This window comes from Rasamsonia byssochlamydoides (genome assembly GCF_041956645.1).
Source record: "Rasamsonia byssochlamydoides strain NRRL 3658 unplaced genomic scaffold VTN77scaffold_20, whole genome shotgun sequence".
In the NCBI taxonomy this organism is placed as follows: Eukaryota; Fungi; Ascomycota; class Eurotiomycetes; order Eurotiales; family Trichocomaceae; genus Rasamsonia; species Rasamsonia byssochlamydoides.
In genome coordinates, this window is record NW_027192403.1 from 267443 (window position 1) to 282945 (window position 15503).

Consider the following 15503-nt stretch of genomic DNA (forward strand, 5'->3'; position numbering starts at 1 on the left):
GGGGGATTATGACCTTTATATCAATTGTATTCTTAATATTTCGAGGTATTTGTTTGCCTCGCTGGTTTGCCAAAATCTTGATTTGATCGAGCCTGTTGGGTAGAGATGTCTTCCTTACTCATTTCATGATTATATGAGACAAGTAGACCCGCGTGAGCATGCTATTTACATAGGATAAATATGAATGAAGACTGGGTGAGCACCAGTTTCGCTGAATGCTCGAGTCTCGGCTCGAGTCCATTTGAGCGCTCTTCAGATGTTCATTGAGCAAGCAGTCCACTGCGCACCTGGCTGCTGAGCACCCTGAAGGCGAAGTCCACAGTAAAGGTTCACATAAATCTATTTCATATATGTACAGTCCACACGTCGAATGGTATCAATCATTAATTATAGCATACAAAAGCCCAATCCCAATCCCAATCATGAAATCTGGTAGCGTCATCAAGACACTTTACTCGATCAGTCTTCAGCCTCTTCTTCCTCTTCACTGCTGACCTCTTCGCCCTCTGCGATTGCCCGCTCACGGCGCTTTCTGGCGCGCTCGCGCTTCTTGTCGAGCAGCCGAGTCAGCTTTTTGGCCACATTGAAGACACCGCCGGTCCCGGCTCCGCACGCCGCGCACGCTGGGTTCTTCCGGTACCGTTGCAACGCACACGACTCACAGAAGTAGTGCCCGCACTTGGTGACGATAGGATTCGTGTACGATTTCTTGCAGATGATGCACGCAAATGGGATGTTTTCGAGCATCTCATCGTCAGACTCGTCTTCGTCGTCCTCGGCCGCCTTGGCTCCCTTATTCTGAGACGCGACCGTCTGTCCGGTCAGTTTCTTGCCTTTGGTGGCAATTTCCCAATCCCGTTCCAATTCCCAGCCTTGCTTGTAATCCTCACGCGCGTGCAAGAACTTGCACGTATCTCCGAAACCACAGAAACCCGTCAGCTTCCAGTCTTTACAGACATCGGGTGCATAGTCGGTGACTGTGATGGTGCGAATATTCGTAGGAGCCTTCATCGGCCCGACTTGCTTGGTGGGAGCATTCGGGTTCTTCTGAATGAAGGACTGGTAATTGGCGGCACCCTTGTACGTGCCATCCGGAGCGGAATCGGATTTGCCGCCTGGTTGTGCTCTTGTCTTGCCCAACAGGTTCTTCGCGCTCAGCTGATCCTCCTCGTGCCAGTTCGACTGCTTGGTAGCATCGTTCGTCGTGACCAAGGGAGCTGCGGTAGTATCCGCTGCTGCGCCTGTATCTTTTGCGTGGGATTGATTCGATGTAGAGGACGCGGTCACAGCGGCATTCTTTCGTCTTCGCTTGATCCTGCGGCCTTCCTCATCGTCTGATGACGTGAAATCCGAGTCGGAGTCGGACGCGGGCGGCGGCGAAGCGGCCTTCTTGCGAAAGGTCGACTTGGCAGCGCGCTTCTTGAAAGAGAATTGAGGAACATCAGCCGGAGTATCGGCAGCGACATTTGCAGCTTCCTCCGACATTGTGATCGGGTTTGTAGGGAACAAGGCTGCTGGGAAAGCTGGTATGCTGGACTGTGGCGTCGATCTGCGGAGATAATTCTGGAGCTCCTTACCTAAGCCCCATCCCACGTGACTTCAAGGCAACACTAAGGTCACATGATTTCGGGGCGCCTCCCGAGGCTAGTCCCAAGGGAGTTGATTCACGCGTACCAAACTCTTTCGGTGCAAGTTTGTTTGTTTCTTGCCCAAAAAAAATACCGCGTAATTTAACTAATTAATTTAGCAGTGGATGCTGTCAGGCGGCCTGACGTGTACGGAATAGCTAGGTAGCAGAGAGAGACCCCTCCGCTGGCATTTCGTGTCCAGGCGGAAGGCCGTCATGATTATTGGTGATCTATGTAATGATATGTACATAATGATCTGTACAGGTGGACAAATATAGATGATGAAGTAGGGCAGCCAATGTAACTACGAGCTATTAATTACTACTGCACATCTCTTACGGAGTGCTGTCCGTAGCCTGCAGACCAAGCCGGCCCCGAGGCGGTCATACAGCGGGCACCCGCACGGCCCCTGCAGAAAATGAAGCCTCTCAGTTTCCGATCGCTGCTGAGTCGCTGCACCGCCCGTGTCGTCCACTCGCCCTCCAAGTCCTCCGTACTGCCGCCCGCTGCCACTTGTTCCCTTCCCTTCCTTCCCTCTTCCCTCTCTCGTGTTCCCCCGCCCAGCGGAGTCGGTCGACCACGTTCGACTTCGTTGCTGCATCTCTCTCTCTTTCGTCGCTCCTTTTCTTTCTGCCAAATCTCCGTCAGGCATCCACGATCTTTAGTGGCCTGCACTAGTCGAAATCCGGCCGCTTGTCGTTCTCTTCCTAAGGTGTCGTGGGTCTGTTGGTGGTTTCCTTGACCTTCCCCGTGCGCGCCCCCTACATAGGTAGGGTTGCCCGCTGCAGGTCAGCCACATAACGCGTACCATTGTTGATCTCTCTGGAATCCTGGTCAACAACCTTGGATCCTTGGAACCACTATTTTCAGTCCACGGGGAGAAACCTTGTTGAGGCCTCAGACACGGCTACCCGCCAGGCACATTCTTGTACAAGCCCTTTTGTGAGCTGTAGGACTGGTCAGGGACATACATAGCATTGTCTGCTGTTCTGTGCTCTCACAATCTTTGGGAATAGTGTGTTGCATTGGCAGGGTTTTGCGTTTCGACAAGGAAGGAAAGGAAGAAGGAGGGTTGTGATCGGTTGGATAATGCTTGCGATCTGACACCCAGGACAACAAGATCAAGGAAAACGGGGCGACGGTCCGCCAGCTCAATCTCTGAGTTGGAGGATCGTAACAACCTGTACCTCGGTGATGACAGCATCGCTTGCGGATCCGGCAACTAATCGACAGCGTGAACCGGTGCCTGGAGAAGGAGAAGCCGCCATGGAAGACCCTTTTGTTTCCAGCCCCGATGGGCCAGCCGATTCTCGCGATTCCCACCGGTATTCATCGTTTGATTCCCAGCTGTCCAGCCTCAACGTGTCTTCCCCGTCCCAGGCCAAACGCGCCCTCGAGGCCCATCTGGCAGAGACGGAGCGGAGACTGCAGGAGGCTTCGAGGCTTGGAACGGCACTCGTGCAACAGCAGCAGAAGCTCACGGAAAAGCTCAGAGAGGTAGAACGGCAGCAGGATGAAGGGGAGATCGGGCCCGAGCTCCGTCGCAAGCTCATGGATCTGGAGAAGGAATACAACGAAATTGGTCGGGAGAGCGCGCGAGCCTTTCTGGCTCCCAAGCGACTGGTCAGCTCTGGAGATGCCTCTCCTTCTGGTGATTTGCGGGTATGGTTGCCTCTGCACTGTTTTCTGGGAACTCTTTAAGACTACTGGGAGACAGGAATTTGCTAAACTGATCCACTAGTCGCCGACCGCGTCGTCCGTTTTCACAAGCCAAGCGACACCCTCGCCCTCGAAGGTCAACGTCCCCTCGCGCAAGCAACGGAACCAGCAGTCTAGCCGTATCCACGACATTGAATTCGCGACGGAAATCTCTACTTCGCTTCTTGCACAGGTTCGTCAGCTGCAAGCCCTTCTTGCCGAGCGGGATGAAGCCTTGAAAGCTGCCAATCTGGAAAAGTCAAGACTGGAACTTGAAGCGGAGGCGTTTGCTCAGCGGATCCGAGCACTGGATGAAAGTGAACAGCGTTACAAGGACGAGAACTGGAACCTCGAGACCCAAGCGCGCGAGCTCATGGCTGCGATTAAGGACGCTGCGGATCGGGAAACCCGCCTCAACAACACCATCAGTTCCCTGACAGCCGAAAAGAACGGGATTGAGCGCGAGCTCGAAGAGTTGAGGCAGGCGAACAGCAAGCTCCAGGAGGAACAAGCCGCTGTGCAAAAAGCATACGACAGCGAGACTCATATGCTTCGAAGGAACCTGAACAACGGGGATGCGGAACGAGTATCGCTGCAAGCCAAGGTGGAGGAATTAACCGCGCAGAATCAGGAATTGGTCAAAGCTGTTACGGCGCTGCGAGCTCGACAGCAGGAGGCGGAAGTCCCGCGAATTCTGACGATTGATACGGAGGATAATGTGCCTGATCAACCGACTCCGGACAACACACCGCCGCCTTCTCCCAACAAACCGACTCCTCGTCATGGCCATCTGGAGACGGAAACCCTCCGAAGCTCCCTTGGTCACGCCCATCGCATGATCCAGAATCTCAAGAGTACCATCCACCGCGAGAAGACTGAAAAGATCGAACTGAAGCGCATGTTGCAGGAGGCCAGGGATGAGCTGGAGGCTCGTCGCCGCGAAGCCGCCGCTCCTAGCACCGCTCCGAAGCGCCCGAAGATCATCAAGGCAGAGACGTTCAAGAAACCTATCATCCGGCCTGATTTGCTTGGTCCAGCCAGGAGAGGAAGGACGGAAGTTGCTGCCCTGGATGAACCTGACTGGGAGGACCACACCAGCGAGGCGAGCCCTACCCGGACCATCAAGTCAGCTGGGGCCAGCAGCCGCTCCCCTCGGCGTTCCACGGACATGAGTTCGTCCTATCAGACAGCCACCGAAGCTGAAGGCTCTTTCAAGACTGCCAATTCGCGTGAAACGACTACCGAGAGCGAAACGTTCCAGACGGGTGTTGAAAGCATGGCCGATGACAGCGCCGACGAACTCACTGAAACCGAGGATCGGGCCACTTCTCGCGCAGCTACGCCACGGGCTCGGAGAGTGCCCTCTGGCATGCTACAAGACAGAGCTGGTGACAGGAACTCCTATCTCAATACGGCATCGGCTTACGAAGATGAAGGGGAAGAAGTGCAGAGCCCGATGCAGTCCCCGATGCAGTCCCCAATGCAGTCCCCAATGCAGTCCCCAATGCAGTCCCCAATGCAGTCGCCGCCCCAGCGATACCGTGTGAAAGTGAACAGAGGTGCCCTGAGACGAAGCCGTCCCTCCGGCGAGGCTCCTATGGCATCTGCAAACCGATCCTTCGGTGCCGACGGTTGCCCGGCAAGCCCCACGCAGCCAAGTGCCCCAAGACAGAGTCTCTTTGCGGAGCTGGAAGAGTTGGGTCCTGGTAATGAGGGAGATTTTGGAACGCCTGTGCGATCCTCTCGTGCACTCTCCCAGCTGTCTACTCCGCTCCAGAGTTCAGTGGTTTTTGATAGAAGGGATTCTGAAGCGACAATACCTTTCCCAAGATCTATTATGGTTGATTCTTCAACGATGACGGATCCTTGGGAACAGCCTACTTCAGAACAGGTCACTCTGCCCGAGAAACCGTTACAGATTGATACCAGGACACTCCCAATGTTGGTGGACTCTTCAACACAATATACACCGACCAGGCCATCGGCGGGCGAGCAGTTGCCCACTTTCCCTACGCCGCCGAAGACCATTTGGGACGAGTCAGCTTCGGTCAGGGAGCTACCAGTCTCAGCCAAGGAGGAACCAGACTCGACGAAGGCTGTGCAGGTACAGTTGGATGTTTCACCGATCCAGGCAGTGGAGACAGCGCCAGTCGCACCAGTCCTTCCAGAGCTGAAACTATCGGAAATCTTCACTCAGATGACGGAACCGGTAGCCTTCAAGTTACCAGAGCCCGAGTCTCCAAAAGCTGCCTCGCCACAATTGTCGGTATCTTCCATCTTCAGTGAACAAACCCGACCTGTCGCTTTCAAGCTGCCAGAACCCGAGCCCGCTCCGGTTATTGAACGCGAGACTCCCCAGATAGCCTTACCGCAATTGTCTCTGTCGTCAATCTATGCGGAACAGACTCGACCTGTAGTGCCGCAGGTGCATGATGATCTTCAGCACTCCGCTGCCCCTGAGCTCTCCCTCTCGCCTATCCAATCGGCTGAGACCGTTCCTGTTGAGCCCATTCTGCCAACTCCGGTTGCAGGGGTCTCCTTTTCTCCTGCAGATGAATTGCCTGAGAGGCCAAACACTGCTGTTCACGCTGCAGTTTCAGTTCCCAACCAGAAACCGTCCACTGTTGTTGTTGCTGAAGACGACGCCAGCCAAGACACCGGTCTGGACCCTGAAAATAAGGCTGAGGAGTCGACGAGTTTGCCTTTGAATGTCATCTCCGGGAATGTTGCTCTCCATGACATCAAGAAAAAGGCACTTACCCGGGGTACAGACCAGGGTGCCCAGACAATTCTGTCGGCTAAACAAATTGACCAGCTACTCTTGGAACGTGCAGCAGCTCGTCCTGTCACCCCTGCAAATGCAAAGACAGGTCCGAACGTAGAGACAGCTATGGGTTCCCCCGGTGCGACGCCAAAAGCGAAAATCCCGTCTCTCGCAGCGACGACTACACCATCCCTTCAGCCAGCTCTCAGACGGCCTGACAGCGCTGGTAGCCAGTGGACGAGCCAAGCCAGTCATCCGCCGCTGCCTGCTGATCACAAACAAGCTATCGCTGCTGCTGCCCAAAGTACTCCAAGCTCTATGGGTCCGCCACTCGCTCCAGCTTCGGCGTATAGGAACATGAGGCCGCGAACTCCCAATGACCACTCGTCACAGACTTCCAAAGACGCGACTTCTCGAGCTCGAGCTCGACGTGAAAGCCAAGCCTCGAGAAGGTCTTCTCTGTCGTCCTTTGCTTCTGAGCTGGATGAGAGGTTCAACATACGCGCGGATGGAACGCCCCATGGCATCAGTGCGGACACGGATCCACGCATGATCCAGGCTATAACTCAGACAATGATTGGTGAATATCTGTGGAAATACACCCGCAAAGCTGTCTCGGGCGAGATGTCCACCACGCGCCATCGTCGGTACTTCTGGGTGCACCCGTACACTCGCACTCTGTATTGGAGTGCTCATGATCCGCAAACGGCCGGCAAGTCCGAACTCAGGGCCAAGAGCGTTCCCATCGAGGCCGTCCGAGTGATCGCTGATGACAATCCTTACCCTCCTGGACTCCATCGCAAGAGTCTGGAGGTGGTCACCCCTGGTCGCAGAATCCGATTCACGGCGTCGACGAGTCAGAGGCATGAAACATGGTTCAACGCACTGTCGTATTTGTTGCTCAGAACGACCGACCATGAGTCCGACGATCATGATATCACTGCAGAGGATGTCGATGAGTTCAACCCTACGTTCCGGAGCAACTCCCGCCAGACCAATCCGCGAATGTCGCTCTCCTCGTATAACAGTCGTACCACAAATGCGTCTAAGAACCGTGCGGCTTCAGCGTTGTCGGTACGACACGCGGCGAATTCCGGGCGTGTCTCACCCTCTCCGAGTGCGCAGGCCCGACACAGCCCTGCGTCACGACTGAGTACTGTCCTGACGGCGACCATCAGAGGGTCGTTGTCCAGCCTGAGGGGTCGGCATACTCCCGTCCAGACAGACAGCATCTATGATGCGAGTGTTGTGGATAATGATAGTGCGGAGGATTTGAGGCACGTGATCGAGCGGCAAGAACGAGAGGCTGATCGTCTCGAGAATGTTCGTGCCTGCTGCGATGGCAAACACGATGTTGGCTCTCTGTCGAGGACGAGTCGGTACAGCCCTGGAGTCAAACGGTTTTCGCACCCGCATGCCCATCACCATTGATGAACCAGCGATTGATTGTTGTCGATCCGAATCCAACCATGCCATCACCTCTCATGTGTGGAACCTTTGATATATTCTCTTCCTTTTAAGTGAGGTCACGACTATCTAGATCATTGGGCCGACGAGTTTCCTTTGTGTGTGTATTTGGTCCCTAAAGCGTTACTCGAGTCTCCCATTCGGTGGAGCTGAGTTGTCTTTACGTGCCAGAGATTGCGCGTCATTACTCGTCGCTCTTTCTGTTTCGTCTCTCTATCTCTATAGCTTACTATACTAATATTTATCTCTTAGTCTCTCTTTCCTTTTGTTACTATCAGGGCTCCTAAAATTGCCTGTGCGGGTCTCTTGAATCGATCGAGGGAGCTCTCCTCCTATTGGGAAACAAACTGATGTCTTGTCCCATCATCTCCACTCCTCAATTGGGAGTCGGTTGTGCTGTCTCTCGCTTGCCTAGTACCCACTCAAATTTCCTGCCTCGAGGAAGATGTTTCCTTTTTCTTTTGTCGACAATCTGCTCTATTTTGTGGGTCTTATACTTGGACACGGCCGTTCCTTATATTAATTGTTTTCTGTCTAATGGTTTTTTCTAATTTCTGCTGTTCCGATCTTTGTCCGAGACAAACATCCCTGTATTTTGCATGTCTTTTTCTTTGTCTGCAGAATCTGTGGAATGATAGTGAGGGAAATTAAACTGAAATATTAATTTGTAAGCTGTGATAGTAGGTATGCTCAATAAAGTAGCTATGTATCTCTTGATTACCGGCGGACCGCAGATGTCACGCCAAGGACATGTAGGTATATTCAGTATAATTGGCAATCCCTCTATCTGTCAAGAACCCGACTGTGATAGTCTAGTCTAACTAATCTAGATTCTCATCCTCTGGATCGACTGGAATTGCACCCGCCCATCTTCCACCTTCAAGACGTGAACAGACACTTTCGCCGTGATTGCTTCCTCTCCGGGTAGATTCATCGGAGTCGAAAAGCCCGCGACGTGGGAGATGTCACTGCGGCATCGAGGGCATTGCCAGCTTTTTTGATTAGTGGTATTACTTCCTCCCTGGCTGCTGGCGTCTCCGAGTTTTGATTTGATGCACACGTTGCAGAATTGATGGTCGCAGGGACGGACACTGTAGAACATATTTTAGCTGCTGCTAACATTCGAATGCTCCATAAATGACTCAAGGATATAGCAGAGATACGGATTTAATATACGCAACAACGAGAAAGAAATGAGGAGGATGAGGATGAAGAACTTACACACAATCACAAAACCTCACCCCACACTCTTTATACACAGTCTGCCTAGACGGGTCGAGAGATGTCTCCTCTGCTGTTCCTGATAGGCTTCTCTGCTGATCAATCGCACTGACAGAGTAGACATCATCGAACTTGCCCCCATCAACCCGATTATCGACCTGTTCGTCCACGACGAAAAACGGCAGGCCGGCCTGGACGTAGCTCCTGGCGTCGACGGGGGGTGGAGGGGGCACGATGTGTGTCACTGCCTCGCAACTGATCGGATCGAGGATGTGTACGTTGATCAGCCGAGAGGCGGCGGTGTTCCAGATGCGAGATACGACGGTATTGTTCGTCTTCTTCAGGCGACAGCTCCAGCACGTACTCGACTATTTCGGGCTCAGAAAGATGAAGCAGCGCTTTGGTACGCCGCAAACATATCGACTTGAGAAGAGCGCGCAGATTAGTGAAGCCAATTGCTTTGCCGGATTCTATCAGACGCACGATGTGATTCCGGAAGCTTGAGCGGTTGTCCAGTAAAGGAACCCGAAGGAATTGGATAAGTGCACCGAGATCGTCTAAGCCATTCTGGATCGGCGTACCGGTTAAGCACCAGCGAAAGGAAGCTGATAGAGCGGCGACCGCCCGATACTGTTTGGTCCACTGATGCTGTATAGAATGTGCTATATTTCAAAGTAGATTAGCTTTTCTTCTTTGCGCAGACGAAGGCGTAATACCTTCATCAAGGACTATTCTGAACCACTTGATCCTGTAGAGGTTACTGGCACCTCGTCCAAATTCTGCAGCCACCGTAGCGTACGTGGAGATTATGATGTCAAAATTAACCAGTGTCGACATCTCAGTTTCCCTTTTTTGACCATGATATTTGAGGACATCCACAGAATCGGGGGCGATGTGCCTATTTGAGAATCAGCATGAGTCTGAATTATTATCACGGAAAAGCATACTCATGAATTTGTTTCAACCACTCATCAATAATCACTACTCATTTGTTGGCTTTGGTGGTGCTCTGTCCCAAATGCTATTTGATTGATCACTTGCATACAGAAGGGACAATTATCGAAGTGGTTCTAGCTGCCACTTTATTGTCTATTAGATCCTGAGACTTTTTGATGTCGAGCATCACAGAGGAAGTGCAAAGTCGAGGCTTCCGACGATGGCAGAGAGAACAGTCGAAGACTTTCCTAAGCCCATGTCGTCTGCAAGGATCCCACCAAATGCTTCGTTGGGGGGCGAGGACTTTCTAGTTCCGGTTATGACGTGCTCATGACTGTGAATTATCAGAGACTGGGAGAAATTATAGCTTTCGATCATTTTCTAGGTCCGCCACAACTTACAAAGTCATGTATTCCCTTTGGCGAGGCTCCCACAAAGAGAAGACAGAGCTTTGTTTCCGACCTTCCTTCTGGGCTATAAAGTCAACGCCTGTTTTCTGATGACTAAACGTCGTCAGCCAAAGCTCTAAAACAAATTTAGAGCCATCATGGCCCGTTTAGTAGAGAGAATACCTTAGTAGTGGGGTCTTTATCCGCATATCGATATCAGCATCCCTAACACTTCCCCGCTGATCTAGGCCATCAAGCACAGTGGTAAGATCAATGGGAGCGTTTGGCGTGACTTCTGGGGTAAGCGACGGCGAAGGTAGTTGCAAGACTGGTTTTGATGACCGCGGAAGGACGAGATAATGCGGATTGTCGTACTTTACATGATTGCTACAGCACCGAGGATGTTGCAGGTAAAGGCCGGCGTCCGAAAGGACATTACCAATGTGGTCGCGATGTCGCGCAGGTCCATAAATTGTGATGTCCACCGAAAAGTCGACTGGCTTTCCCTTATTCGTCCAAGTGAAAATGCTTGTCCGAAATTCATCTCCTGGGACGAAGACTTCGTAGCGGACCGAGTCAAAACGGTCCATGCTCCATATCCCGTGTGTGATTTGGGTATTCAGAACGGCGACATCGACATCTTTAACATACTGCAGGGCCAAGTGATTGTCGCGGCGGATCAGTCGAAGTTGGTAGCCGTCACTGCCAGCAGAGGGAAGAGTCAACATATCCGCGCTTTCGATAATGCGTGGGTCATTCAGGAATCGAGCCTTCACTTCGCAAATCTATGAGAACAAATCGGTCGAGATAACCGTAATTATGCTCCCATGGGTGTCCTTAACTGTACCATGCCAAAGCAAACTTCGAGAGATTCCGGCTCTGGATCGATTTCCATAGGTGGGCATTGCACTGCATTTTCTGGCCCTTGCGTTTGACTCTCATCTGCAGCGATTGTATAATAATAATTCGATATTGTTTCCTCTGGCCGCTGAGATGGTTCAAAAGACGACAACTGAAAACTGTCCTGAAGCCAAGAAGAGAGTTCCGGCTCGTATGACCAGCTTTGGAAGTATCCATCCGGTGCTGCTTCGTGCTGGTCGCTCAAATACTCGGAGAAATCGTAGCTGTTGTCTGCAGTCTCAAGCCTCTTCGCTGCGGGGCCTTCTTGCATCCAAGCCTGAGGACCAGAAGTCACCCTTCAAGCCACTGGACTGCATCGTCAATATCACTATCATCCAGCATCCTTCTCATCAGGTCTCAAAGACATTGTCGATAAAGTCGAATACTGAAGGACATGGCTTGCAGCATACGCTTGTTAAATTGTCAGTTGCAGTGAGTTGTCAGTAGGGCGGGTGCAGTGCCCTCGTGATCGTAACACGTCCCCTGTCAGCCTTGTTCAGCCTCATTGCTGGCAAGGCTGCCTGACGTACGCCTTGCAGCTTGTTGTCGCACTTTCTAAAGCCTTCGATGGGTAAAGACTAACTTTCATATGGACAGACAGAGCATGCACCGTACATCTGCATCAAAATCTTTTCCTCCGCGATGATCAATCTGCACCATGAATCAAGACCTTAGAGTTTCACCGGGTGCGAGAAAGCTTCAAGCGAGGCGCTCGCCAATGTCATCGAGCCCTTCCTTCTAAAGCATCACTTGACCGAGAGCTCTAGACATCCAGTATCGAAAGCGGCCACAAAAAAGTTCCATTCTTTCCAGATCTACGACTTTTTCAGCAAACTTATGCAAGCGGTCGAATGCGCGAGGAAGCAAGTCCGATCCGAGACAACCAGAGCCGATGAAGTCCACGTTCTGGATTTGAGAAACGTTCTTGCCGCCGTCAGGTCAACCATTGAAAGTTTGCCAATTCACTTAATCAGAAGCTCCGGACATTTTATGGAATGAAGATATTCAAATGCACGAAGATCGACTGCAATTCTTCTACGAAGGCTTCGAGACCATCCAAGAACGTGAGCAGCATCACGGCAAACACGACCGGTCGTACTACTGCACATTTCCAGGCTGTCCTGCTGCAATGGTAGGTTGCAGCAATGCGAAAGAATTAGCGAAACACATCTCGGATTACCATCGAATGAATCGATTTGGTGACTTAGAATTTCCCGTATACCAGGATCCAAAAACCATTGATATAACCAGGGCTATAAAAACTGGAAATCTAGCTGCAGTCGAGCGCTGGGCTCAACAGTTCAATGGGAAGTTATTCTTTCGCGATCTGGAGCGGTCTTGTAAGGACGAAATAAAGATTGTAATAACAAACGAGGATGAAGCTATCGTGAGCTTCTTTTTCCAAATTGTGCAGGACGTTGAAGAATACACACGCTTTGTCATTGAATATGCAGTCTACAGGAGGAAGGAGACAATCCTCAACCTGGCACTCAGAGTACCCGTGAATATACCGGACTCAACAAGTTTAAATTCTAAAATCAGGTTAGCAATGGCTCGGGGTGATGATGAAATGGCCTTGCTGCTGCTAAAACATCTCAATATCGTCGGGAGAAACGGAAGGAAACACACTTCTTTTTTGCAAGTCATCATGGGTGTCTTTCGTGCATTCGATATCTAGTCAACGACTGCAAGATGGACCCTAACAAGGATTTTCCGTTGATCATCGCGTCTGGGTTGCGGAACATTGAAATCGTCAAGTTCCTGGTACACTGTGGTAACTGTGATGTCAATAAGAAGAACAAAGAAGGCAAGACTGCGCTGTCTGAAGCAGCCCGCAATGGCCATGAGAGTATAATCCATGTTCTCTACCCGCAGGACCCAATCCCAGAGCATGTTGTACCATGGCTAAAATCGCACAACTTTGAAATGCAGCACGCGATGGGCACACTGAAGTGGTCCACCAACTCTTGGATGAGAGCAATGTTCAGATTGATGTGGCAGACAAAGATCGTTATACACCACTCCTGCACGCCGCGCAAAATGGCCACGCACCCATCGTCAGTCTCCTCTTGGATAGTGGAAGAGTTGATATTAATAAAACGTGTACTTTCCGGCATTCAAGGGTGAAGAGACGGAATAGTCCGCGAAGTTACGGTGCGACACCTTTGATTGCAGCAACTTTTTACGGACATGCATCGATCGTCCGTAGGCTTCTCCAGCAGGAAGACATCTGGACTGAACAAATAGATCTCAATGGAACGGTAGAAGGCGTCCCCAAGGGTGGGAAAACCGCGCTGCAGATTGTCGAGTACAACAACAACCAGGAGATTGTGCAGTTGCTTCAGGAGCATAGAGCCCGCCGAGGACTTGCAACTGCCCCTGCGTCACAGTCTGCTCTTCCACCTACAAATGAGCACTGATGAAAACACGCCATCCAGCTCACGCCTGGACATAACAGACGTGAGTATCTCATAAATGTTGCAAATGGCCAGATACTTATTATCAACGTTTATCAGAACATACCCACGAGAAAAACCGAGCCCGAATTGCAGCCGAATTCGATTCATTATTCGATTTGGAATACATTCCCCCTGATACAAATACGCCGAGAAAACTTAGACTTTGATCTCTCTCTTGACCACTGACCTTATGCCCTTTATCTCCAATTGAATCCAGATACCATGGAGACTGAAACTGTGCTGGTCGCAGGTTCATCCCCATCGGTATCTATTTAATCTGGATCATGTGCGGATATGGCAGGGAGAATGGACGAAATTGATTGTATGGAAAGGTTAATTTTCGCACACAGAAGTTCAACAGCCGCAAGTTCTGTGTCGGAGACATCTCCAGATGAGAAAAACCTTGAGTTTTTACAACAGTGATTCAAGACTAGATAGGAGAGCTGTAGGGAGTTTCAGTCTTTCATCGGGGGACATTATGAGCTACCTATGTGGACCTCACCATTATCGTTTTTTTTTCTTTTTTTGACAGTTGCTTGGAATGAGGTTTTCTTGCAGGGATTTAAGGAATCTCAATGGCTATGGCGCTTTCTTCTGCTCACCTTGAGGCGGCTCGCTGTGAATTGATTCCCTGATAAAACCAGGCCGGTATATAAAGTACTAGGTCATAATAAGTATCCGCCACGAGCCCATTATTTTCCCGCAAAACTCGCATATTCTTATAAATTTATTTCTCAATAAAAATTATATTGGTAAGGGTATTATTAGGAAAATAAATATATTTTTAATTAGAAAATTAGCAAGACTAAATTTTTAATATAAGGTTTTTTTAAGGTTAAATTATCGACAGTACATACATACAGCGCCACGTAGAAAGTCTCCGTTTACTAAAAAGATTCATGAATTTTTAGTCTTTAAAATAATTAAACTAATTTTAATCAATCTTTTTTTTTTCAATGAAAATAATCTCATATATAAAGGGAATAAATATACTATATAATTTTTATATAAAATAATTAACATCAAGTGTCTGAACTTTCAGATAAAAATTTTTTAGTAAACAATGAGCCGGGCCAAGTCGGTGCTGATTGCAGGGTTAGTGCAGGGTCTCACCGTTTTTGGCCGCCCTGGCAGAATCTGCCAACTGGGAGCCCGGTTAGTTAGCTAAGTCCGCAATTTGAGAGCGCTTCTCATAGATTTACGAAGCTGACTAGAATAACCTTAACTAGTTAGCGTGTCCTTGTGACATATCAGTGGATTAGTCGTTCATTATGGCCTCTAAATTGCCAGTCCATGGGCGTGTGATCCTTCGAGTCGATCCTGCAACTCTCAGGCCCGTATTTGATTCGTTTGAAACATATTTTGGAGAAAATCCAAGTAATTCCGAGAAACTTACATTTGTCAAAGAGTTGATTGATTGACTTCAGGAATGCTGCCAGCCTACACCCAGTATTTCCGTTCGCGCCACTGATTTTGATACCATAAAGACTGCTGCAGACGCCGTGGAGGTGATCTATGATCGGCACAGCGAGAAACATGTGTGGCAGCTTAGAGAAAATGATGACTTGGGTGATGGCCAATTATCAGCATGGGCCGGCAAGGTCTCCCGGGCCAGCGTGTTCTCTCTTGATCAGGCTAACTATTTGATATTTAGACACATGTATCACAGAGATCAAATCATCACCATACTTTCAGCTGACTGATTCTGAGACGACATGCCGAACAATTCTTGATGTGGTGTTTTGTGATCGGCTCAAACGACTCAACGACCATGACTCTGAGAGATGTTTAAATTGGTTGCCTGAGGTGACACTGTCTGTAAAAAGCAAGTTGTATAACTCGGTTATCCAGGGGAGGGTGGATTGGTGTCTTGCATATGGGAACTCAAAGACTGCCTTGCAGACGGCCTTGATTGTTCTGTGCGTATCCTGCTCCTTGGATGAAACATCCATTCAAACTAACGCTAAAAAATCAGGCACAGCACAATCTGCACTTCCTCAACTTATCATTTATCTTGCTGCTGTTCAGGACAGCCGAAAGG

The 15503-nt window shown here is 50.2% G+C and overlaps 4 protein-coding genes across 4 annotated transcripts; 1 reads left to right on the forward strand and 3 right to left on the reverse strand.

Annotated features, from left to right (window-relative positions):
- Positions 1-459: 459 nt before the first annotated feature.
- VTN77DRAFT_2969 (uncharacterized protein) lies at positions 460-1485 on the reverse strand (the record flags this gene model as incomplete). Its single annotated transcript, XM_069418866.1, has 1 exon — positions 460-1485. The coding sequence occupies one exon, from the start codon at positions 1483-1485 to the stop codon at positions 460-462; it is 1026 nt and encodes a 341-aa protein (XP_069279027.1).
- A 1409-nt stretch (positions 1486-2894) lies between these two features.
- VTN77DRAFT_2970 (uncharacterized protein) lies at positions 2895-7521 on the forward strand (the record flags this gene model as incomplete). The annotated part of the gene is made up of 2 exons (XM_069418868.1): positions 2895-3290; positions 3370-7521. The coding sequence occupies 2 exons, from the start codon at positions 2895-2897 to the stop codon at positions 7519-7521; spliced, it is 4548 nt and encodes a 1515-aa protein (XP_069279028.1).
- Positions 7522-8928: 1407 nt separating this feature from the next.
- On the reverse strand, positions 8929-9615 carry VTN77DRAFT_2971 (uncharacterized protein; the record flags this gene model as incomplete). Its single annotated transcript, XM_069418869.1, has 2 exons — positions 8929-9440; positions 9495-9615. 2 exons carry the CDS (start codon positions 9613-9615, stop codon positions 8929-8931), a joined length of 633 nt encoding a protein of 210 aa, XP_069279029.1.
- Positions 9616-9900: 285 nt separating this feature from the next.
- VTN77DRAFT_2972 (uncharacterized protein) lies at positions 9901-10831 on the reverse strand (the record flags this gene model as incomplete). Its single annotated transcript, XM_069418870.1, has 3 exons — positions 9901-10048; positions 10116-10217; positions 10287-10831. The coding sequence occupies 3 exons, from the start codon at positions 10829-10831 to the stop codon at positions 9901-9903; spliced, it is 795 nt and encodes a 264-aa protein (XP_069279030.1).
- Between the last annotated feature and the right edge of the window lie 4672 nt (positions 10832-15503).